Source organism: Antedon mediterranea, chromosome 6 (genome assembly GCF_964355755.1).
Source record: "Antedon mediterranea chromosome 6, ecAntMedi1.1, whole genome shotgun sequence".
Lineage (NCBI taxonomy): Eukaryota > Metazoa > Echinodermata > Crinoidea > Comatulida > Antedonidae > Antedon > Antedon mediterranea.
This window is the reverse complement of record NC_092675.1, coordinates 16,949,834-16,977,669: the sequence shown is the minus strand read 5'-3', so window position 1 is coordinate 16,977,669 and position 27,836 is coordinate 16,949,834. Positions and strand designations below refer to the sequence as shown.

The following is a 27,836-nucleotide window of genomic DNA, read 5'->3' as shown; positions in this document are numbered from 1 at the left end:
AATTAATAATAATATTAATAATCTATACAGTATATTAATGCTAACTACATTTTTCACGTATTTTATGTATCTCCTCCAAAACCACTCGCATTTGGCACACTGATGTTTATTGATGGGCTATATCACTTTTTTGAATTTAAGGGTCTGTTTCTGCTGAAAAAATCAAAATAATTGATTTTTTCCAGTCACCGCAAACCACAAAAATAATCGCGTTGCAATTGAAAATTGCTACGATCGACTTTAATCGGTTTTTAAAATCACGTTATCATTCCCCCACAGCGCAGTTCAAGTTATGAAAGGCCGATGAGAGTTGGTTTGTTTACATCCTATCGCTGCCTAAAACTCTCACATGTAGGATTAAAAATTACTCTTACGTAAAGCTATATTATTTGTAAAATAAACATCTAGGCCTACTATCATATAACATACAACAGAATAATGATGTTACAGTATATTAATAAGGACACGTCGGCGAAAAAAGTTCGTTTCGCCGTTCGTTGGTTCTACCTTCGGCCTGCTAGGTCTATAGGCTATATATTTCTACCGAAACAAGTCAACAGACAACAGGCCTAAAAAATGTAAAACATCGTTAGCCTGGACTGGTGGTATGTAACGGGTGTACTTGTAACACAGAATCCTGGAGTCTCTCGGTATAATTGTCCCCCAAAAAATAATAAAAATCAAATGTTTAACATTTCATTGTTATTCGGTCTACATCGCGATCGTGGTTTTGCTGATTGTCGATATCGCGCAAATAAACAGCATGCTTTGTGACGTGAATAAGTTTGTCATACTCTAGAGGTCAAAGTGAGGTCAATAATCACTATTTGTGTTGCAGCTCAAAACTGCTCGGCAATAATCGGTTAAAACAAGAAATAATCGATTAAAACACGGAATGGATTGAGTGTTTTTAATCGGTTATTTTTAATCGGTTATTTTATTTTGCGCCGTTTCTGCTGCCCAAAAATAATCGATTAAAAAAATAAACGGTTAATAATCAATTATTTCTGCTCAACAGAAACAGGCCCTAAAGGATAAACAAATAGCAGTAATTATCAAAATAAACTCGAAGATGACAATTTCGAAAGATAATGAATTGAGCAAATAAATATAAGAATTGGAAGAGAATTTGGCACGTAGAAGCGCTGTGCGCGCTCTTTGAAATTTGTATAACTTTGACGAAAAAGATGAAAAAACTACTTTTTAACTTCAACTGGCCATATGTTAACGTCACAACATCCGATTGGCTTGTTTTTTATATGAATTCATATCTGCATTTCATCAGCTTTCATAATAAATTATAATCATCAAGGTAACCTTCAATTCCGAAGAGCTGTAAGATATTCAAATTTATGGCGAAGGTGAAATTAAACGACCTACGTTATTCAATTTTTTACGTGTGATAACGTCGTCAAAATAAAAATAGTGGCAAGTCATGAGAAAGTCAATTAATTGAGCAATCACATACTAAAATTTGAGCAAAAATCGGGCACAAAATAACAGAGATGCGTTCTATTGAATGTGATCAAATATGACGAAAGAGAAAAAAAAATTAATTTTAAATTCAAGTGGCTCTTTGATGACGTCATAACATTTTGTACGTAAAATTCATATCTACAACTCAATGACTTCCAGAATAAGTTAAAAAAATTGGGGGTCATCTTGCATTCTGAAGAATTATTTTCATTTTAAAAATGCCTTATTTTTCACAATTTTCAGCACTTTGATGCAATTAATTTGCACATTTTGTCATTTTTAACCTGCTCGTATAGCGTTATTTTAAGTCGGAACTGACTCAAATTTGGTAAATGTACTAAGGATGGTGAGTAGAATGCGATTTGTAAAAAAAAATTTGTATTTTTTACGCCTTTTAAGTATCGTCACGGATGAGTGATCACGCTGAAAGACTAACTACGACTAAACTAAATTATTTTAAATATATTTTGAAATTTTTGTGATTATTGACATTTAACTTTTTTAGATAATTGACACACAAAATATGTACAGAAAGAAATAAATAAGAAAAACAATAATAAAGATTTCATACAATAACAATAGGTGATCATTTTATTCTAAATGATCACCTAATAATACAGTCCTGAGAATGAATGCTGGGTTAAATTTAAATTACTGTACTTTTGGGAAATAAGGTCGTGTTCGTACGGTGGTTAAAATAAGCGCTTAATTTCACCCATGCCTCGGGTTATAAATTGAGCGTTGTTCGTACTTGAAATATTTAACCGCTTAAATGCTTAATCGACGAATCACAAACCGGAAATTACGTTTTAAGGTCAGTTGTCTTTACAACCTACGACCCCATTTTCGCACGCTAGTTTCGTGTTGTATATTTTTACTCGCGATCTTTCTTTACAATAACAATTACTTGCTACCTTTTATACTGCTTATCCTTGCGACAAACCTTATGCCTCTTAACGCCGATAATCCTGCCGAAATATGCCTTCTCCTGACGACCATTATTTTACTCATTGACGAAGAATTTGAGCCCAATGTTACACGACGGAAACACCACCGACCAGCGGCTCCCCGACCAGCTAGGCCTACTAAGCGGTCTACACCAACAAGGACAGCACCAGCTGACGATCGCTCTCGAAGCGTGTATGGAAGAGCTTCGTAGGAGAAATGACGGGCCTAGGCAGCGAACGTTTGTCAAAATTTGACACATTGCCTCTATCGGAGATTTATTATCCTCGAAGGCCGAGTATAATTGGATTATCGCTGAAATAACCTGCAAATTTGGTGAACATTTTACCTCGAATTTTTTGTAGCCTGAGGCAAAAGTTAATTGGATCACGCGAACGGAAATCGGGAATAAGCTGGTATTTTCAACCCCTACGAACAGGCCCTAAGAGTAATGTAGAAATGTAAAATGTAATACCGTAAGATTTAGAAACAAATTATAAATTGACTTCATACAGCTGAATATCATTTGACAGTGCTTATTTTTTATACCAATAAAATAACAGTCAAGTAGGAAAACATTGAACAGATGGACAATGAAAAACAAAAAGAAAACTCCAATTAATATTGAAGAGGCTTGAGGTATGTGGGCATGTTCCAGATGGTTTACTTTAGCTTATGATTGTACTGTATAACATGTGTTACTGTAAATGTGTGGGTGCACAACCCAATTATTATGAATGAACATTTAAAAAACAAAGGTTTTATTTTATTCAAGACACCCCCTCATTTAAACAAACACTGAATTTACTATATTGAATGGATATTGTGGTTGAAACTTTCAATGGCTTTAAAGGAAACAGAAAATCATTGTAATGATACTATATCGTTGTGGTGGAACCCTTGCCTTTTCTACAATCCTAAACAAACATATTTCAAAATAATTAGGGGTATTCTGGAGATTTTTTCCACCAAGAAACTTCAATAGTCAGTTAAAAAAACAACTGTATCATAATTTATTTATATTCAAAAATGTGTATTCTAATATTAATCCAAAAATGTACTGTTACTATTACTAATCATACAAAACCCATTATATTTTTAGAGATTAAAATAATACAAACTTTCTATATTGTATCATATTATAATATTTTAAGATGATAGTATAGATCACATTTAATTTATTATTTTTTATTAACTCCATAGCTATGATAAATTTGAATGCCTGGATGAGAAAGAGCAGTTTTTTCAAAAACCTAAGGGGACATTTTTCAGTTGTTTCTGTCATACAAAATCTCAGGTGTCAAAAATATTAAGTATGCTCAATAAAGGCATATTATTATTTTTACTTCAGCATATTTTTTTTATGACAAGTGATATAAAAATCATTGAAATTGTCTAGTGTGGTAAATATGTCTAAAGGCAAATTTGAAAAAGACACACATCTCCCTTCATACATACTCGGTAGACATGTTTTACAGTCACACTGTAGAAAAGCGCTGCAAAAACATTGCAATTCTGTACAATGGAGATTTTTATTTATGACAAATAATATTAACTTCAATGTTTTAACCATGAATAAGAACACCATCACAACACCAAATAATTCAAAAGTATGACTATCTTGTTCTTTATGGCTGTAAACATGAAAATATTAGAAATAATTAACATAGTAGTATACTATACGACAACAAGGGAAAGATTCCCAAAGGTACAGCTAAATAGACAATTTATCATCCACACGGACAGAACACCTTAAATATGAGACATAACTGCCAACATGTTTCACACATTGATGACAATCCATCTACTCTAGCAAAGTCTTTTCACGATACAATATTTAAAAACAAATGCTACCTATCAAATTGTTTCAAATCTTTTGCAGACAAATTTCTTCCTAGAGAGTCATTAAGCATACAAGTTTCTCTTATAAGCGCAGTAATGTCTTAAATTTTGACGTTTAAATTATTTTTTTCTCTCAACTGACACATTTAATAGTGGGGACGTGAGGATATGCTACAATTGTCAATCGTCTTTGCTTATTTGTATTTGAAAAACTGTGCACATTACATTGTCTAAACTAATTAGTATTGTCAGTCGATAAATTGTTCCTTTTTTGTAATTTTAAATGCATTGAAGAATAAAATATTCGTTCTGAATGTTGTGAGTTTGCATGACTATAAAGTTAAGTATGTTGTAACTATTACATGAATGATTTAAAATGTTCATTTTGTTTTAAGATCCAATCGAAGAAGTTACTAACTTTAACTGACAGTCAGCAGAGTACTGTAGATAAAACAGGCCACAGGACATACAGTATATTTATGGTTCTCGTCAGCACCTCTTAAAATTTTGATTTTTGAATGATGACCAGATTTCATCAAGTAATCATTAAGCTGGTTCTACACTCTAATTAACATTATAGAAAGATATGTTTTGTAAAGAGAATCACCGTCAAAATTGTTGTTAAGCCGATTTTCCACTAGGCGAATTTGTCCGAGAGAATAATTGTTTCCACTTTTTGTGAAAGCAACCAATCAGATGCGTTCATGAGCACTCATGCTAGGCAAAAAGCTCAGCAACGCGATGAACAAGAAATTCGCAGCTACTCGCTCTTGCAGTGGAAAGGATAGCACAATTCTTTTTTACGCAAACATTAAATTGGAAAATCGGCTTTAAATACTGGGAGGAACGAAACAGTTGACAGTTGATGAATTTTATTTTAATGAAATTAGTTTTCAACACAAGATTGATGCTTGTCCTCATAACAGCTTAACATCTTAAATAACAATAATTTCAGCTATATCACAAGTTAAGTTTGTCAAGCCAATCATATAAATTAAAGAATCGATAAATCAGTCATGAAATCAAAGCCTAAGTCAATTACTTGAGGGATCAATAAAGATTAAGCTTATAGTATCTCATCAATCAACTATTTCTTTTTTATAATGTTTATTCAATTTATGATCATTATATAATAATGTACAAATTCAACAGCAAAATATATAAAAGAAACATCAATAATGTGGGTAAATCACGAGTGACAAGATCAATTTAGCTAAAAAAGTAAACAGAGAAATTTCAATCTTACTGAAAAAATTAATGTCAAGCTTTTGGAAAATTTGAGTATCAAAAACAAATTCACACCTTTGAAAATCTTTGTATTTTTAGCATATTGATTAACATGTGTATTAATGTGTCATTTATACTGTTTTGAATTTTCACTCAATATAATGGAGTCATTTGTAAAATTGAACAGCTAAAGTACTGCATACATACAGTAACCTTCAAATTTAGAAATTAAAATTTGGTAAAAAGTGTTGAACAGACAGACAGATAAATATTTACATTTGGAAGTGTTGTTCAGATATATTATGTTACTGTAGGTGAAAGGGACAATGGGTTTTATTAATAATGATTGTGTCAATTTGTTTAACATTTGACAGAAATTACATTGACATTGTCATCTGTACCATCAATATTGAAGCAGGTTTCATTAATTATCTACACTTACAGTATGTAATTTCCATGCAAAATGGTCCATTAACTACATGTTGGTCTTCAGATAGGCCTAGAGTCAATGTGGATGCTTGGTGTCAAAGGAGGTCTAAAAATGATGTAAATTAATATTTCAAAGGTTGATTGGTTTAAACTAAGCACAAAAACAGAGCTATAATATATACTGCAGCTTTATGTGGGAAAGGGTTCTTATACAGCTAAATGCAAGCTTTTGGCATATATCATATTCACAAACTATTTCTATTGTGTGCAATCTGTTGTTGTCTATTGTCTTTATTGTTCTTTCTATGATTGAACAGGTTGGAATTTAAAGAAAAAAATTCCACTGACTACTGTAAAAACATGACAATAATATTTATTAAAACTAGATAAAACAAACCATCTTACCATTGTAAATTCAAAATGAAAGTGATAATTTAGAAATATTATTTTTTGTTAAAGTAGCTAGGTTAGGTTGAATACAAATTATGTTTAAAATGATTGTCTCATACTAAACTCAAAACATGTCTTTACAGTGTATTAATTAAAATTATGGACAAAAACATCATTTAGGTGAAAGTACTGAGGGTAATCAACCAAAACAACAAATAAATTTTCTTCAATCAATGATCAATGATAAAATAAAAGTTTGTAATTTTACCTATCGTATTTTCCGGAGTATAGGTCGAGACTTTGTGAGAAAATTTTAATTGCAAAATCGGGGGGTCGACTTATGCGATTTTTGAAAAAAATCAGGCCGAAAAAATATGTTCAAAAGCCGTCAGCTGTCAAGGCCCAGCAAGGTCAGTGGCCTATCATCAATCACTCACAGAAGTTTTCAATTTAATACCTACATTGTACAAAATAATACAACTCCAACAAGTACTGGTCAATAAAATATTAATATATCACAATGACTCATTTTGATGTTAATATTACGCTTTTAAGATAATTAAGAATAAATAGTTTTCTTTATGCTTCTTATTCACTCTCGAGAAAACATCGTAACACACCACAGACGTCGGAATGTCCATGCAGCATGTTTGTTATTGCGCGATATTTTCATCTATACATATGCGCAGTTTGTTTGTTTGTTCGTAATTACAATTACTGCGCATGTCTTCTATTCATAAAATAAATTCTCCTTAGTCGGGCGCGTGTACATTTACAGATAACGCGATTTACAACTACTCGCCTGTACAATAAGCCTCCTAACGGAAAACTCGTTTTAATTTATTCGAGTGACGCGAAAAACATCGCTGATGGCAAGTAACGCTACATCGCTGTCATTTATTATAGGCTGGTGAAGACGGCGACGAAGTCGTCGTCATTACGTCCGTCCGATATTGATTAGGCCTACACTTTAATAATATAAACAAACAACCACATTTCATACATTTCTAGCCCTCTTTGAACTTTAAAGTAAGTTGTGTTATTAGCCGATTTTGGGGGTCGACTTATATTCAGGTCATACCAAAATCAACGATATTCTAGGCCAAAGTTGGGGGTCGACTTATACTTGGGGTCGACCTATACTCCGGAAATTGAAAACCAATATTTGAAAAGTTCATATTGAATAAAGGAAAGATAGTACAGACAAACTATGAACTTGAATTTAGCAAATGCAATCAGCATACCTGCCCTTAGTTAGAAATAAATACAGGAATTTGATAATGCATACACTGGTGAATGATCAAGTCAAATTACTAGAAAGGGTCCGTCAGGAAATGAGGTAAATCACGAAAAGGAAAACAGAAATTAGCGGATAAAATAATCAATTAGAATTAATAGAAAGGTGTGAATAAAGAGTGCGAATGATGCTTACAGTAGAATGGTAACTCCCTTGAAGTTAAGTTTATGTCAATTATTATTACATTCGCAGAAGTATGAGGGGGGTAATACCCCGTACAAACAAACAAACATGTTTCCTCTGTTATTCATGGAGGTTATTTCTCCATGGTTATTGGTTTCAGAATATAAGCATTGCTGAACTTAAGTACCGTATATTTTGGTGTATAAGTCGCACCTGTGTATAAGACGCACCCCCTAACTCAGAGTAAAATATCGGTATTTTTTATATCATCGATGTATAAGACACATTTTATATTTCATCAAAACAATGTTTTTTAAATTGTAATCAATATTATTGTAATAATATATTTTGTTATATCTACAACAACGGTGTCCTTTATTTAGATTTTTTTTTACCTAGGCTTGGCCGCGCCCAGCCTCAGCAAGAAGGGAAGTCCCCCATTCCGTTAGTTTTTTCTAACTTGTTATTCATGAGTTTCGCACCCGCAACATCGAGTGCATGACCGTATGTAACACGTGTGTGTGGGCTAGCCTTTTTCGAGAGGGCGCACGTTTTCACGGACAACCATATTCGATTAGGTATATGCTATAATCAACTGGAGAATATACTAGTCGAATACTGTACACCATGTGGCCAACAAGAAGGGCTCGCACTAATGGTACTTGCTTTAATAAACCATGGTTTCAAATTTTATCTAACTATAAAGGCCATGGGTGCTTTTCGCACTTGAATTATTCACACAGTTAGTTTTATCATGTTTTTATGTTAAGATACAACATTTGCATTGGACTTTATAGCAAGTTCTGCAGTAATGGACAGGTCGATAAAACATGTGGGAATTGTTGCCATTCGGACTGGACTTTTTTGGGTCACTTTTGCTGGAGAGTTATTAATTTGACCAAATTAATTTACAAAGCAATCAAGGTTTAATTAAAATAAGAATATGTTCTGTTCAGGACATTTTTTTCAGATTATTACAGAGGATCAACTGTAGTAAGAATGTGTTGCTAAATAATAAAAGTGAAAAGCAAATTCAATTGATAAGCTTATTCCAATACCAAATGGTGTTTGTTTAGCACATGAAATGAAATATCAGATAAATTTGTGCGACAATGAAATCTAGCTATCGTTGGTAAATAACTTTTAATTGTTGCTTAGCTTCACAAGATCAATATGAGCTAAGTATAAACATTGATTTATAAGAACAATGACAAAAAAACAATTTATAAGTGAAATATGGAATATGTAATACTGCAAACATTCATAACATCACTGTATTAATTGATAAAATTGACAATGTTAACTAGTTAAGCTATACATAATGATTTGCACTGTATATCCACACGTTTCTACACTCCACATTTAAGTGTTACCTTACGTACAAGCTATTAATCGTGCAACAGTAATCCATGCATTTTATTGTCCGCCTGTAAACCAACAACAAAACTTCACATTTGATTTTAACCAGAACAATGGCTGATGATAAATAGAAGAATAAACATTACAAGATTCAAAATCTAGTGACCTATTCATCTTTCGCTAATTAGACAATAAATCATTAATCGCGTGACAGTAAGTGATGCATTTTAATCTCGTGCTGATTTTCTTTTATATAATCAGAATATAGACCGAGTAGGCAGAGTCAAAACCCATTAGCTATTCATAACTAAAATCTGTTCATCTTCAGTAAGTTCTTATGTATAAACACATTTCTAATGAATTGAATGTGAAGGATATTTTCATGAGTTGAATAGAACACTCAGGGAAATGTGTGCTAATATTCACACCATTCAACAAATACAAAAAATCATTGTTTTGTGATACACCTCAGGGCTGTAGCCACCAGTAAGGTTGGTGAGGTTTCAACCTGACCACTTTTGGCAGAAGCCTTTGACAACCCCATGGCACAGTCACATAGGACATTGTTCCCTCTTGTTACAGCAATCGCATGGCTACAGCACTGCACCTACAATATTATTCAATACTTGTACTTTTATGAATTGAAATAAATGTCAAATGTCAGAATGGCACCAAAAAGATGGCAATTAAATTTTGGACACAAAGAAGATTGTGTTCGCCAATGATATATGAATGTCAAACTACAATGTTATCGCAGTTCAAAAAGTGATTCTCCATAGAGAGGGAACCAACAAGATGGCGGCTGCGACCAATCAGATATGCCCTACGCAGTACGCACTATGTCTGTGTTGAGCCTATCTGCGTGAGAACGATACGCAACGCAGCATGTTAAGCGTATAAATGCGAAAGCATTCTACAGTATATGATCCTCAATTATAAATAAATTTATGTGTAATAGTAGTGTACTTTCAATCATAGACTTGCCCCAAGTCTGTATTTATTGTCTTTTTTTTTTTATTTATTTGTTTTTATTTCGACCGCGATTTTTGTCTGAAAATACAGACTTGTGAAACACGTATAGAAATCGATTTGCAGACCGCAAACATCCGATAAGAATGACGTAGGTTATCATACCGTATTTGGCTATATGGGGCGGGCGGTATGTAAATATGGATTTCGAATCAACCAATGATCATTTTGTTTCAAAATGAAAAAGATCGAGTACGTACAGTGCTGAATGTATGATCGAGACTGAACAACTGTTGATGAAATATAAAATCGTGTTGCCAAGTTGTTTTGTTTATTAATTGTTCAGTCCTGGCCTAGGCCTCCTTCGTAGGGCTACTCAACTCGTACGTATGACCTGCCAAATAAAACGCCAATAAATAAGGTACATACCACCACCGACCGGCACACAACAGGGCTACACCACCACAAACACAGAACAGGACAGGGTTTGGGTGGGAATTATAAAATCAAATTATCTCCGCATAATATGATCCATTCAATGTTTGATTTGGCGGAGAAGCTATGCCTATCATATCAAGACGAGTTTTCATGTTCTTGGGGAAAAATCCCATCAAATGTTTACCAGACTACTAGGCATATAAAATCATTTATAGCCTTCAGAAACTTTCATCAATGTACCCAAGTACACATTGTCTAAACGTAGCATAGCGCATGCGTATCACCTTAGATGTTGAGTCTTTGAAATTCTGAAATATGAATATTAAAACTGCCTGCGAGTGAGTAGCCAATGGCATGCGGCTGAAACTAGTCAACTGGATAATTTATGCACCAAGAATTCTTGGTGTCAAACCACGTGACTTATGCGTGTTTCCCCAGACGGAGTATCCAAACTAAAGTAATACACGTATGAAACGCCATATGTGCAAAAATATTTATATTTTTACTAATATTAAGACAAAACTCCGTCTGGAGCCCAGACTATTTCAATCATTGAAATGGAAGAAAATAATGTGCGATACAATCTGAAATCAAACAACCAAATGACAAAGATAAACTAGGTGTCCAAAACATATACATACAGTATACTGGTAATTGATTTTTGAATTATCAACAAGCTGTCCTTGTCAGTTTCATAGAAAATAATAATAATCATAATTATTTTAACATTATCACAAAATCGTTGTGTGACATTGTTTCTTTAATAATATAGATGTTATCAACTTCTTGAAATATTTTTTTTAATTGTTGAATAAAATTTAAAATTGTTTTATGATACAATTATTGTTTTGTATTTCAAATTTGAACTTTGAACTCACCAAAACAAGTCAGATGATACAACATGTGTTATGAGATAGGAATATTTTAATTCATAATCTATGTTGCTAATTTAATATATTCTATGTTGAAATACATTCACTAGAAAAGAGATACTGTTCAAAGCAAATTTAATGTTAAAATGACATTGATATAGTAGGTATCACAATGTAAAAAATCAAATAATGATGGTACTTTTTCTTTTTCAGTTAATCAAATGTAACTTTACTGAACCTAAACTTTTGCAATTTAAATGATTGAAATCAGATTATTCATTCAAAGTTGAAGTTGAAGGGCTATAAATTTTAATAATAACTTTAAAGTTCTTATTTTTGCCAAACTCATAGACACCACAGAATTGTACAAGACAAATTTTTTTAGGGGTCCTCGAAAATCAAAAAGGTCCCGTCTTTAAATGATTTTTAACTTTTGAACCAGTGTATAAATTGACTTCATTTTTTTTGCATTGCATAGAATGTAATTTAAGAAAAGTTTAGGCCAAGAAACGTTTTTCGACCGCCTACATAGAATGGATTCGGTACATTTATTCCTAACGTACTTGCTTTATATAGTTAGCTTGATTAATACCCCACTTATTAAATAATTTAATCAATCCGTAAAATTGACATTTTGAAGCAAATATTCCATGAGAAGTGACATTTTTCGTCATGCCTCGTATACAGGGAAGACTAGTTCCGAAAATGGAACAGTCCACTGCGGGAGTATCTGGGCAACGGTACTTTAGTAATAAGCTGAGAACTGAACCCCCCTGTAAGGAAAATGATAAACACTTTTAATTTCGGTAGGGAATTTTGATTTCAGTGGTTGGCCTCTTCGCACGACAGCCACGCAAAGTCAAATACAGAAATATAAATTAGCTTTAATTGAATACTAAATTTATAGCCAGATTTTGATAATGAAAAAGAATTAAAATTGAGGCGGTTGAACATAATAATAAGCGATTTACATAAAGAGTATCTAAAGCCTGATAACATGCAACAAAAATTACTCCACCACCTATTATGGCTGCCGTGTGATTGTGTTTTGAAAATAGGTAGGCGTTTTCCAAAGGTATTTTTAGCACACAAATTTCAGAGCGCCGGCTTTTTTACCTCCTTTTTAACTCACGTTTTCTATTAAAATTTAATAAACATAGATTAAAAATATATATAAATAAACCCTTAAACAAGATCTTTCCAGACATAGTTTTATTCACATGGGTAGATAAAAAATAGTATATTTTTAACTTCAAAGACACATCACTTTTTGAAATTTCAAGAACGTGTTCGAATCACCGTAACAAAAATCCGCATCATTGGGATACCTAATTATAGTGTGAGTTCAGAGAAGACTCAAATCAGCAACTTCAGTTTTAAAGGTCGAAACGCATCAATCAAAAAATAAATAATGTGTGGTTAAATGAGATCACTCCCAGGTTGTTGAATGCAACAATTATGGACTACATCATTATTGGTTTAGGGATGTTGAAAAACTTTATTCTTTTTGTATTATATTATAACTGTACAGTTATCTCTTCAGAAAGAATAGACTATTGTTGGTTTATCCAGGTGAATGGAATACACTGTACTTATAACAAAACATGTTAAAATACAGTCTGTACTATTAATTCATCAACAAATATTGATATCACACAACAATCTATTATCTTGTCATCTGTGCTATTCAAAAAAAAAAATGGAGATCGTCAAAAACAACAAATGTACTGTGTATTCAATCATCCCTCCTCTGAAACCACCACACAAGCACCCTCACAGTGTGTTGCGACACACGAGGTGTAGAATATCGGAAAATTTAACTTATTATAGTTTGTGTAATTTATCATAGAATATCTTATTTTAAACATCAATTGAACAAGAATTTATCAAGCAGAAAAGCAAATATACAATGTTTGTTAAAAGAAATTTAATAAGCCTGTTTATGGCAGCCGATACCAAACAGGAGATTTCCATTTTGGCGACTTGTACAATACAATACAATACAAATCTTTCTTTATTCTGGAATAGCTCTTTCAATACACAAGTACTGGTCTCCCAAGAGGTCCAGATTTGGAAAAAAATACAAGAAAAATAAAAGTAAAAGCTATATTAAAACTATGTACAATAGAAGTTATACAAGATGTTTAAATTCAACTTGACTACCGGTAAATGTCTCACAATTTTTACGGATATGTACAGGAAGATTATTCCATAAGGTTGATGCTCTATAATTAAACATTCTCTTTCCATAAGTATTGTTCCATGCTGGAACATTTAGAGTTTTAGTTGATTGACTTCTTGTATTTTTTGTGTGAAAAGTGTCCATAAATTTGAATAGATTTGCTAAATAAGATGGTGCTAAACCCTGTATGCATTTAAATAATGTAATTAATAAATCATTTTCCCATCTGTCATGGACACTCTTCCATTTTAGTGAGGACATCAATTCTGTTATAGGGGTGTACATATCAGCATAAAGAATGATTCTAGCTACTCTATTTTGAAGTACTTGAAGACAATTAACAAGTTCTAAGTTACAATTTGACCAAACATTACTACAGTAATCAAAACAGGGTAATACTATTGCATTAGCAAGTAGTCTTAAAGCAAAATTTGGAATATAATATCTTAATCTACGAATAATACCGATACGTTGTGATACTCTAGAAGCTACTTGTTCAACATGCTGTTTCCATGACATAAATGAATCAAATGTATTAGTCCAAGATATTTAAAATTGTCAACTCTTTCGACATCATTGCCATTAATAGAAACAGAAATATTATTGAATTTACTAAGTGATATTCTAGTTCCAAATAACATAAATTTTGTTTTCTTTATATTGAGGGTTAGTAAATTGTGATTCAAGCGTAGTGTGTGCAGTGATCTTTGCTCGGGATGAAACAAAACAGGACCGCTAGTCCTGATATAGCCTAGCTTGGTTATAATATGCGGTGTATGGAAGTCGCCAGATGGGTCGACCATCACAAAATTAATACTCGCCCTTACCAAATACAAAATTTAATGTAAATATGGAACCTACTGTAGATCTTCGAATATGGGTGGGCTTATAGTCAAAATTTGGGGGTGGGCTTATTCCAGAGTATGGCCTTATAGCCGCGTCAGTACGGTATTTAACAAAAATGTCCTTACCTGGCATATCTTTGTCAATAAACGCTTTGTTGCTGTTCTGTGGTACGTTCCTGGTATATGAAGTGAGGTGTAGTTTCTCCGCCTGGGAATAAATGGCTTTGCATGGGGATTAGGACGCCAAGATTCCATCCCGTATCCGAGTGAGGTTACACTCGGTAGTTGTTGTAAAATCACAAACTATAAAACACTCGGTAGGATAACCTGCCACATGACATTTGTCTTTATAAAGTCGCCATATACAGTAAATACCTGGGAAAACATAATAAATGTGATATATTTAATAATAATTTAATACAATATTACCAAGATTTTAAATTACACAGTAATACAAGACAATACTACATTAATAATAATAGCCTCATATTTTATTAAAGAAACCCATTATTGCAAAATCACCTAGTTTTTTGTTCAGTTTTAGTTTTTTTTTCAGTTTTAGTTGTTTGTTCAGTTTACTTTTAGTTTTTTGTTTAGTATAAAGTTTAGACTGCAGAAATGTTTTCACACATACATGATATAGAAGCTGAATATTTGTCCACTTCCACTTTTAATACATGTAGTGTACCATTTATATCACTATCAAATAGTCCATCGAGAGTTGAGATGACCATATTGCAAACTGTACATAAATATAATGTTTCCAATGGCTTTTTTATTGCATAAAATGCCAATATAAAAGGGTAAACAAACAAAAAACTAAAGCTATAGGTTCACATTCATAAATGATCGTGAGTTTCTAATATCATGATGTTCTATATGAACCTGCAGAAATTCGTTAACATGATCTTGTTTATCACGTTAATTCTGGTTAACATTCTCTCGAAGAGCACGTTAATTCTGGTTAACATGCATCTCGGCCACCCACCAGAAAAAGTCACCATTGTTGTTGTTTTGATTTTGTTGACAGCCAGCTTCAAGTGAGTTAGACGATTAAAGAATAAAATACCTGATCGAAATCTGGAGAACAAACCAGAAATTAATGTGAAACAGCCAGGACTATTTCGAAAGCTAGACCGTCCAACCATGGATGTATCAAACCCACTCGATCCACCACAAAGGCATGCACGAAGACCTCACGAAAAAGGCTGACACACTGCTATTTGCACACACGCAGCAACTTGTCTTTATTTTGTTAACTACTGATTTTTAACCACGAAATCGATAAAAAAATATAATTGTGGTGCATGTGTATATGATTTCATATTCTTCAATATTACAGACTTGACAGGGAACTGATTTTTTAAACAAAGCTAATTCCTACATAGACATTGTAAATAAATAATTTCTAGGCCGAAATTTTTTTTTTTCATGAATTAAAACATGTATTGTATGTAAACGGTGGGGATAGGGCCAACTTACTAACTATCCTAAACCTACAGTATATATGCATATTAAATATTGTTGTCATGAATTTCAGTAAATACATTAAAATAATGTAATAATAAAATATTCGATGTAGTACAGTTGTGGATTGATTTTAAATAGACCAATGTATCATGTGATGTGACACTAAAAAATATGTATAACCTGGTGAATAAATTTGTCCTCGTTCAATCCGCCCTGCAAATAGAGTAGTTAGGGAGCCAGAAAGGGTTCACCTGCACCTACTGTACATATAGCAAACTATGCCAACAATGTTTTTTGCTTCTTTATATCATTATCAATACAAATCAATTTTTGCTGTTGACGGAAAAAAAATTGGGATACTTGATCAGTACAGGGGCCAAAAGGTCAATATGGTCAAAGTTAAGACTTTGCGTAACTTTTGGGTGTATTGGAATATTTTGTGTCAAATTACTCAAAAGACCCATGTTTCTATACACTCTAATGGGAAACCTTTGCCAAAACCCCTTTTGTCAAGATATTGGCCATATGAATATCTCATCAACCACTGGTCAGAAAATGATAATTGTGGTCTTAAATTACTTGCAAATCATAAAACTGTAAATAAATCCCTAATTTTGACGTTTGACATAGCAAGCACAAACATTTTTGGCTTGGAGCACACTTTTCAAATATCAGAAACAGATATGATCAGAGTTGGTGTCAAAATACTCAGAAGATACATACAGTATAATTTCTAATCACTTTAATGGACAACTTTTGCCAAAAATGGCCGTGAACATATTTGACCATTGGTCAAGAAAATAGCCATATCAATATCTCAGCAACCACTAGTGAGAAAGTTATAATTTTAGTTTCAAATTACTCGTAAAATATATATTTACATTTGCTTTTAATACAACAGAAATACACAAATTGTTAAAAAACACCTTATCTAGACATTTAACCTATAGCTGTTACTACTACTATATAGAGGCTCTCACACTACAAAAACAAATCAACAATCGCTTCCTAGGCTCGCACTGGCCAATCGCCAAGTCGCCATGGGCGAAAACGTTTCCAGATTGGCGAAAAATATGTACCAGGCGTCTCTTTGTTATTTCAAAAAGATGGAGATAGCAGAGGTAGACTGCACAGAGAGACAGACGTTACACGACACATGGATGATGAAGTCTACCCAAACTATCACGTGTTGTGCGCTGCACAAACGACTACATAGCCGACGGTCGGCTAATTACCGGGATTGTCTATTTTTCGATAGGGGTGTACTTTTCAGATTAAAAAGAAACATTATAGTATCTTCGATGAATTTAATCTTATCGAAATCAAAAATGTATGCGTTATGCATTTTAGAGTCTTTCAATTTAATGTAGTTTCATATTTTACCCATAATAAACTTCCCTCGTGCGTCAGTGTAAACAAAACAACATGCGGGAAATGGTAGAGTCTAACGGGGATTTAGCTAAACACACACGTGCATCTGAGCGGGGTGTCGGCCGCCGGCTTCTGTGTTGTGTTGTGTGTAAATAAATAATCGGGATAAATTTCTCGCCCTGCATGCCAGAAACGCTTCGGCGCAGCCTTGATATACCGTTGTTGTACATGATTTTGTAGGCCTAGGCCGGCGGTTCTGCACTTTCGCACCTCTTGAGCATACCCAATTTAAAAACATTAACCCGCTGCGCGGTGGTGATGCTGAGCTGAGTGACTGTGAAGTCTAGGACACGATTTTTGCCTGGTACACGATGGAAGCCGTCACACACAAATGACCAGCCAAGCGTAAAAAACAAAAGTAACATAGCGTTCAGGGGATTTCAGAAAAATGTAAAATGTTTCTTATTAAATTGATAACTGTATGAATGCTGTATGATTAAAAACAATTTGAACAATTTGTTTTGATCATGTAAAAAAAATACAAAAAGAATGTTTTTTTTTTTAATCATACAGAGTGATTTAGGCATGGTTCTTTATCTCAATACCTTACAAAAATGTTCAGGGAACAGTGTATAGACCTGTTGACAAAGATAAATTGATTAAAATGTTTTTAACATTATATTTCAACAATTTTAAATTTTGGCTAAATAAAAAAATTTGACTTTAGCCATTTTGGCTATAGATAAACTGATTTGACTAAAAAAAATATTTTGACTTTCGCCAAATGGCTAAACAAAATGAAATGTTAGTGCTACCCCAGGCTTCCCACATGTGTGTTTGGCCTTTCACGCATCAGTGCACCTCATTAGCATACTTACCGTATCACGATGTTAAAATTCTATGTGAACGCTCTTCCTGCTATTACGTGATATTCAATATCACGATATGAAAGCACGATAAAATCTTATGTGAACGTACCTTTTGTAGTTCTAATTTAGGTTAATGACAAGCTTGTTTTAACATTATGTAATTTTTTTGGTTTATCAAAAAATCCCAAATTTCAGTACGATAACTTTTTACGGTGTATTTAGTAGGAGGAAGAGCATTAACAAAAATTTGCAATATGCATTTTACTTTTTACGAGCTATTAAAAAGTGTGGATGAACAGTGTATGATTTTTATCTTTACGACAAAAGACATTATTCATGCGAGACTAATCCTGTATGCTCAGATTTAACATTCTGTATGTCAATCATGCATTGGTCATACTATGTACATTAATATTGTTGGTCTGTGATTTATGTGGGTCAATTACAAAAGGCTGTTATGTTCAATAAATGGAAGATAGACATCTGGTTATTTAATAAAATGCTAAGGAAAAGTGTACAAAAATCTATATCTATACATCTGTATAAGAATCCCTCCTTTGGGACAACCATATTTAAGGGGAACACCCATTCAGGGACACTACTATTAAAGAGATACTTCCATGCATGAATGGATAACATTACAGCAAATCCCTAATTAGAGAATGCTTTATTTGGTTTTAAAGGTGTCTCCTTAAAAGAGGTTCTACATAAATACTGTAGATCAAGGAACATCTATAAAACAAATAAACAAAAAATGATTTCATCATTTTTGGACATATGCAAAATCCAAAAATTTCAATCAAATGTTTCACAATTAAACAATTTGCATATTAAACACTCAATTTTTTGCATAAGAATGAAAAAAATCCAAATTAGGTCACATTTGCCTCAAATCTTCAGTTAATCAGGAAAATACATTGAAAGTGACAGCCGAAACGTGTAGATCTTATGCACTGCATGTATAAAGCCAATCGCATAATGGAACGCTGTTTCAAGCACACATTGTAGGAGGAATTAGCTAGATTAACCTCAAATTGTAAGGGTGTTTTTGACAAAGTCGTTTCCTTTGATCTAATGAATATCTCCATCAAATGAACCATTAGCTGGTATTTCTGCCATATAATATCATTTTCAAGATTATAGGTACTATATACCAAAGTAATATTTATTACTATAGTATACAATTTAAGAGGAACAGGTACACTTAGTACCTTTAAAAGTAATTTAATGGTATTTTCATTATCACAGAAGCATTCATACAGTGATGCACATTAAAAAAATTATAATTTACAACTAAAACCTAAAAATGTCTTCATCTATTATTAGCTGATAAATGCCATACAGTATTGTTATTTACTGTTGTGAGATTTTAATAAATTGCAAGTAAATAAACCAATATTCAGTAATAGAAAAATCTGATTTTACCATACATTTGATAGTAAAATAATGTAATAATGTAAGGATCTCCAATATTATACTATTGCAGGGAGGCTGGAAGCAATAGGGCATGCACATTGTGCTTGAAGCAATAGGGCATGCACATTGTGCTTGAAGCAATAGGGCATGCACATTGTGCTTGAAGCAATAGGGCATGCACATTGTGCTTGAAGCAATAGGGCATGCACATTGTGCTTGAAGCAATAGGGCATGCACATTGTGCTTGAAGCAATAGGGCATGCACATTGTGCTTGAAGCAATAGGGCATGCACATTGTGCTTGACATACCAACTATGCAAACTGTTGTTGCGCAGGGTTATTTTTGGTTTGCACATTTCAAATCAAACATTCTCTATTCTATAGATCGTAACTGAGAGTTTACTAATAATAAACCTGTTAAATATAATGATTGTGATTACACAATTCCTTTTTCATGCTCCATTACATCAGTCAATTTGAATAGAAATATTAGTAGGACAAATAATAGCCAAGTGCATATTAAGGTGTCTAATAATACTATTTAAAAGAATTATCTAACACAATAACAGGGCTGATACGCTTAATAAATTTCTATAGCCGCATAGAGGTATGCAATATAGGCATAGTAGTAGTGATGTACACAGTATTACACTTTCTCATAATTTGATAATAAACATCTAAGAATCTTTGGTATGAATATGAATTTGGTTGGCAGAAGAAATATAAAATTCTCACATGAATTGCAGTGTCCATTTACTGGGCATCCATGAAGAGGGGATAATGGTACCTTCATAGTGTATTGACTCCAGTATGCAAGATTGAGCAAATTAGAACACTCTTCTCTGACAACTCAATTATCAGAATTGTGATCAATTAACAAGTTGTAAAAATAGTAAAGTAGAGTTTACTGACATCATCAAATATTTCTTTATTACCTCCATGCACTTTCCATACCTTCTCGACATCTTGAATATACTGTATTTTATAGCTATATTTCATGCTATGAGAAAGGCAATGCATTATATTTGACACTAGTTTTTTTAAATAACAGAGTGAAAAGACACATGTAATAGGTTGTCTCCAACCAGTACTAAATACATCAGAATTTATTTTTAAATCATAAATATCGTTTAGATGTATTTTGCAGACAAGACTTTAAGTTAACCCATTCTTTCCAACAGTTCTAAAGACTGAGTCACCATATGGGAAAAATATACAGTGTCATAGGTTTATTACAATACTTTTCATTCATTTATTGATAGAATTGAAATGAATGCATTTCTGCAGAACTAAGTCAACTACTATTTTCAACTGTTATTGAACCTCTTGGGACCTCTATTCAGGGGACACCTATTAGAGGGGAAATTTACATTTTTATTCATGAACTCCCCTCCAAGACAGTGGTATCGCCCATGCGCCACGCCCTCAGGTGGGCGGCAACGCCCATGCATACCTCACCATTTCTTTTCGGTTTATCCAGGTAAGCTAGTCACGTAATAGACAAACACAATCACAGTTTATCGTTAAGCTATAAAATAGCCCTACATGTATGACTACCATTTTTTTCTTCATCAAAAACAGGCCCAGTGGTCAAAAAGGAAAAATGTAAAGGTATACAGTATCTTGTTTTGTAGTTGTACTATTCTAATCTTATTAAGTATAGTATGTATAATTATTATTGGTCAAGGAATCCAATGACCTGGAACAAATGGAATAAAGTAGAACTATTATATCTGGGCTAATTAATGTCCACTATGATTAACATTTAAAGTAACTTTATACAAATTATTTTAAGTTATTTATCTACCATGTGTGGACTGGATACTGTACAGATTGTATACAGTACACAGCACTGTTAATCCAATGCTTTTAGCCTTCTTTAGTCTACTATACAGCTGTGTACAGTACTACTTCTATTAGAGACTTTAACATTTCCTGAAGTTTTAATAATCATCATTTGTCAACATTATGGTATTGGGTTGATTAAAACTTGGAAACCATAATAAATCTAAATACTGTACAGTACTGTATTTATGACGCCAAAAAAACAATTTTAAAGAAAACCTTATTGTTTTTACTGTTTCTTTCAGTTTGTTAAATACTATAAACAACAAAACTACAACCTATATCTTTCAGCTATTTAAGATTCTGCGTTTACACTTGCAGTGTTGCTCTGACTCATAGCTACAGTAGGATAAGACACACTTCAATACCATAGTTCGCATACAAAATGAGGCAATATTCTATTGACTTTAAAGCATAAACTAAACAATGTCCCTCTAAGTGTTTAACTTTAGTGTCATTGTTACAAAGGTTAATGACTTCCAGTAAACAATGTTGTATCTTTAGGGGAGTAAATTGGTCAGTACAGAGTATACTGTATGTATAGTTAAACCGTACTGTAGATGTGCAGCTGGACCGAGGTGTGAGAGTTGTCCTAGTCTAGTTTAAACTTTAGTGTATACCACACAACATACTGTAGCTTTTATTAGTAATGTTCAAATCTTGATTTCTACAAGACGTATAGGATGTACTGTACGTTACAATGATGCAAGTATACAATCAATTGCAAGAAAGTGTTTTGATTATCTAGCATTTTTTGGCCATCAATATTATTATTATAATACACATTACTTATTGTATGAAATTTTCTGTGAAATTAAATGGTCCAAATGGGCAAACCGATTACTGGCAAGTTTTACAGGCCCATTATAATTTTTACTGGCAATTGCCCAGCGGACCTGTACTACTTTAAATCAAATTCTGCAAAATAGAATAGAAAGTGTCCTTCCTACTGTACCTAAACCTGTAAATTGCCAATTTAACAATGATACAAAAATGAAAGTGAAATTTATAATTCAAAAGGATATCTAATCAGTTAATATTAATTACCAATCACTAGTCAATAAGATTTACAGTAAGCTATAGTATTTATACTCTATTGTAAATACTAGTACTATTCACTATACAATAGTACAGTATCTGCAACAGTGCAATGGTACAATAAAACTAAAATACATTTTGACAACATTTCTCTTTTAAAATTAGCAAGAAAAAGAAGGTTGCTATCAAAATCATCATAAAAAAAGTAGCAAAAATTGGTAATGGCAAATATTACACCTGAACTATAATTGAACTTTGCACTAAATACAGTACAGCAGGCATACACTTGATGAATCTACCCAGTATGCAGTTTGCACTACTACAGTACAATTGATTAATTGATTTAGAAAAGTAATTGAACTTGGTCAAATAGCGGATAATCTAGTGTTTTGTATTAGATGCTACAGTATACGCTGCCATTCATTCGCTTTTGTATGTACAGTAATTTAAATAAATATGGTAAAACGAAATGTATATTTCTTGCATTAACAAATTGTGCATTGTTGAATTATTTATGAAAGAAAACTGTCTATACTGTACCTTATTCATCCTACAATTAAGAATTTCAATACAAAATTTAATAACCAAAAGAGAATATGGTTTAATCGTTTATATGTTCACATCAGAAACAGGGTCAGGCTATAGAAGGCTTAATTGATTACAATCATAGAACACACTGTATTAGATATGTTGCATGACATTCAACTATCCCAAGACAGCTACTTTTGCCATCAATGCTAAAGATTGATTTTGCCTATGATCTTGTCTTCAATCATAGCCTAGCAATTACTGTCTAGATGATTGAGTATTTACTTGTGTACTTGTACTTTAATATTACTCGCAAGTTTAAAGTCTACAAATTGAATAGCAATTGTGTACTTTACAGTATATTGGATGTCATTTCCTCAGACACCATCATACTAATTAAACACAATTATATTATTGCTATCTGCATATTTTGAGACCCTAGCAAAGCATATGATTTGCTGAGAGATCAATCAACAATCTAAAACCGTTATTTCGTGTTGCAGCTAAGAATTGCTCAGCGATAACCGGTTAAACGGCGTTCTAACACCGATTTAAATTGGTGTTTTTAACCGGTTATTTTGCGCTGCCTTTTAACCGGTTACCACAAATGTGTCCTGTTTCTGCTGCCAAGAAAATGGAGTTAATTTATTCACACCGATTTTAATTTATTCACACCGATTTTAACCGGTTATTTTTTATGCAGCAGAAACAGGCCCTGTGAGTCTGAACATACCCAAAACTCCCACAAAAACCTTGAGCGCCCCTCCAAGGCAGTGATATCATCCATGAACCAAGCGCCCCTCCAAGGCAGTGATATCATCCATGAACCAAGCGCCCCTCCAAGGCAGTGATATCATCCATGAACCAAGCACCCCTCCAAGGCAGTGATATCATCCATGAACCAAGCGCCCCTCCAAGGCAGTGATATCATCCATGAACCAAGCACCCCTCCAAGGCAGTGATATCATCCATGAACCAAGCGCCCCTCCAAGACAGTGATATCATCCATGAACCTTGAGCACCCCTCCAAGGCAGTGATATCATCCATGAACCAAGCACCCCTCCAAGGCAGTGATATCATCCATGAACCAAGCGCCCCTCCAAGGCAGTGATATCATCCATGAACCAAGCGCCCCTCCAAGGCAGTGATATCATCCATGAACCATACCATCATACCCATGCATACAGTACCTCACAATTTCTTTTCAAGATCTTATTTTACTATTCAAGTTATTTTTTATTTTATTTTTTTTATTTTGTTCACTCAAAACCAACAGCGATAATTACCGGTTTGATACAAACAAAGCCAGTACTGTTTAAAGTACCTTGATTGGTCCTAACATTGATCAAGGGCATCTCTCGTCCAGTGCCCACCTTGATCAGAGGAAAGGCATGGGCCAATACATCTGAGGCAGATACTAGATGCAGTAATGCCTTTTCAAATGCCTAACGGGATCTCAGCTCCATATCCAATATTCCTAGATGGTCTCCCATCCTAGCTCTAACAAGGCCTAAGGTTGCTTAACTTCGTTGATCTGACGAGAACCGGTGTTTCAACATGGTAAAGCCGTACTGTATATTTTTTGCCCTAGGAGGAGAAAGGTCTTGTCGGTTTATTGAGGTAAGCTAGTCACAAAAGACTACTGTACATTACTTGAACATTCAGAAAACACTAACAATGTCTTTTGAAACAGAGATCAATTTAGATCAACCAGGCTATCCAGGTCGTAATTCAACTTTGTGAATGGGAGACAACTGGTAAACAAGACAATTTGACAAACTACTGTATCAGAGAATGATAAAATTGCTCTCTTGATACAGTAATGTCATTATCTAGCAATAATACACAAAGGGAACGGCCACTGAAATCTAAAACTAGCTGAACTCCCACTAGAATTTCCCTAATTATAGATGTAAAGCATGTCTAATTATAGTGAAGACTTTTTATAGCTTGCCACTGGAGAACCTAGTAATGTTTGTATTTCATTAGTGTAAACTCGCTGTAAATAACATCCCACAGTAACAGAATGAGTGCGAATACAGATTTATATTAAAGTAATTGAACACACAGTAATTAATTTGAACAGATGTTAAAGTTGTAAACAACACAATCCAAATATTTTTATTGAATGACAATAAACAGAATCTTAGAAAATAATTTTATTTTTAAAAGCAGGTGAAAGTATCAAATGCTTGAAAGTGTCCTTGATTTTTATTTCCAAAGAAAAATATGAATTTCATGTTCAATAAAATTGCAATCAAAGAATTTTTGTGTCTAAATGTAAAGAGAATTAACACAGTATACTGTAGTTTATACAGTATTTGTAGAATGAGTATTACTGTAAGAGAGAGACAACAAATTATTACGAAACTGTGTTCTATCATGCAAACCTTTAAACAATAATCACACATGTACAAAACTCATCAATTCATTTTTTGTTTTGGTATTACTACTGTATAAGTTTTTTATCCACATTGTTCCTCCTCATCCAGGTGAAAGAAATGGGTACTAGGTAGGTAAAAGATACTGGGTATTTCAGACTTGTGGTGGCATGGAAATGGGCACAACGACCGTTGGAAAATAAGCTTTGGTTTTAAATTTACTAATTTCACTAATTTTTAGTGCACTGTACCTTACCTAACTTTACTGTTCAATCTAAAATTGTTTATTGTATAAACAGTTGTCTTTAACTTGTTGTTGAATTTCAATTTTACCCATTGCAAACACTGTATGTGTTTTCTTTAAATTTGTTTATCTTTTAATTTAAGAATATTGTACTGGACACTGAGAGAGCAAGCAAATTATTGGCCATCCGAATTATTCCAATGCTAGAAATCAATAGGCATTTCATAGTTGAATCTGATCAAGTTTAATTAAATGCCAGTAGGCATTGTCACTTACTGATGATCAATGTCAACACACTGCAATAATTCAACAACAAACACCAACGTATTCATGCTATCATTCAATGCTAACTGTATCGCATGCATTAAGGAACTACTCATTAAGCAACATTTAAAGCAGATATTGTGCACTAACTTTATACAGATAAAAGTAAAGATCTGTCTACACTATCAAACTTATGTGACAAGAAAATATGATGTACCCATATATGGACATTATGACATCACATCACTACCATATTTGGGCACACAAACTAGTTTGATAGTGTAGACATAAAATGATGTGATTAATGCTCTGATCATATGACTAGTAATTTACACAGTAGAAAGTACTAACTGTATAAAAGGCTGTTTTACTTTTCTGTTTTTCATTCAAATATTATTTCAATTTCACAAAGAAGATATTAACCAATTCCTGTAATTAATCACTATATTAGTATTAGGTAATATCTAGATGGTATCCACAATGAGCACTAATTAAATTCAAGATGTATTTTCCCCTAAAGTCATGAATGAAACTATACAGACAACAACATTTACAGGTATTCATAAAGGACCCCATGTAGCAGAGACTAGTATCTATTATACAGAAAAGTAACACAATAAATATTATTAAGCAAACAAAATATCAAATTTACCATACTTGTTTAGACTTCACTTACCAATTCCTCAGACACTTTGATTAATTATTTCCAACAAATTAAAAATAAATCCAAACTATGTTTCTGCCTCTTGTCTAATTCTTCCGTTGTCGTCTTTCGTACCAAATTAGAATCCTGGAAAATATTCAATTAGAATTTAAATGTTTATTTAACAGTACTTTAGCGATGTTCACAATAAATAAAAACACACGATTCAAACTAGTTTTCTTAACACGATTACTAGTAGTATACTTGCATTAAATGTTAGCCTTTTATTTAGTTCTGCAAATCAGGATAAACAGTTGACTAGTATTTTAATTAGCGTTTTCCTGCAAGGCACCAACAGAAAGCAGTACCATGCTTACGTTAATCAAATTACATTCATATTGTCGCATCATATTCCGTAAATGATTTTTATCAGAAGGAAATTGTATCGGTTGCAACTGTGGCTGGATAGATAAACTGTGTAAAAACTTCTCGTGTTTGCTTGTTTTTAATATGCACTGACATTTGGTATTATCGACTCTTTCAAACACTGTAGTATGATAAATACATAATTTTTCAGTCAATAAATAAATATATCATTTAAACAAAATCTAGTACAATGGTTTAATATAGCATCATCAAACAGGGTACAGTTAGTTAACAAATTTGTTTGTAAATCTTGGATGGTAGTATAGATTACATTACTGATTTTAAAATAAAATATAGATTTTCATACAGTTTCTACAATATTTGATGATATTTTTTAACTGTGCAGCATTTTTATGTAAAATGAACAGCATACAAGCCCTACAGGAATTACTGCTCTACTAGCTGATTTGTTTATTTTGTACCGAGATGTCCTACTCGAGAGGTCAATATACTGATAACTGCCAAACGTTCACAGTAAATACTAGCTACGCTGCGTACTAGGCCGAAAGTTAGTCCAGTTTATGAGCATATACAGATAAACACTTTTCCCAAATTGTATGAAAGTAATAAGCAGTGATGAGGTTATTGGCAGACCGATCTTTAATAATTGACTATGTATTGCATAATATTTATGGAAAAGTTGTTTTATTTAAATAATTATAAAAACACAGATAATCTTGATGGATGGAATGGATATTACAAATAAATAATTTAAGCAAACTTATATGAAAACAATTAAATCTGTAATATTCATAATATATCGTTTGTTTTTAACATTAAAAGACAGAAACTTACATTTGATAGAATGATACAAAAATATTGATTGTACATTTAACTAAGAATTACAGTTAATAAATTGAACAAATGACATAAAGTACGGAAATGGATTACAGAATTAATTTTGCATTGAAAACACATATGATGTTAGCTACTGTTGCGGGCCACA

The 27,836-nt window shown here is 32.9% G+C and overlaps 1 protein-coding gene across 2 annotated transcripts in view; it reads right to left on the bottom strand.

Annotated features, from left to right (window-relative positions):
• LOC140050914 (protein O-linked-mannose beta-1,2-N-acetylglucosaminyltransferase 1-like) overlaps positions 1 to 27,836 on the bottom strand; it is a 90,086-nt gene that overhangs the window by 53,096 nt on the left and 9,154 nt on the right. The window contains exons 2-3 of one of the 2 annotated variants that reach the window (XM_072095914.1): positions 26,498 to 26,611; positions 14,521 to 14,769 (exon numbers count right to left, since the gene is read on the bottom strand). In XM_072095914.1, coding sequence (XP_071952015.1) covers positions 14,521 to 14,649 — 129 coding nt within the window. In that variant the 5' untranslated portion in view covers positions 14,650 to 14,769; positions 26,498 to 26,611. Of the gene's footprint in view, positions 1 to 5,932; positions 6,250 to 14,520; positions 14,770 to 26,497; positions 26,612 to 27,836 lie in introns of those variants that run through there. The other variant, XM_072095915.1, reaches the window with a different exon arrangement.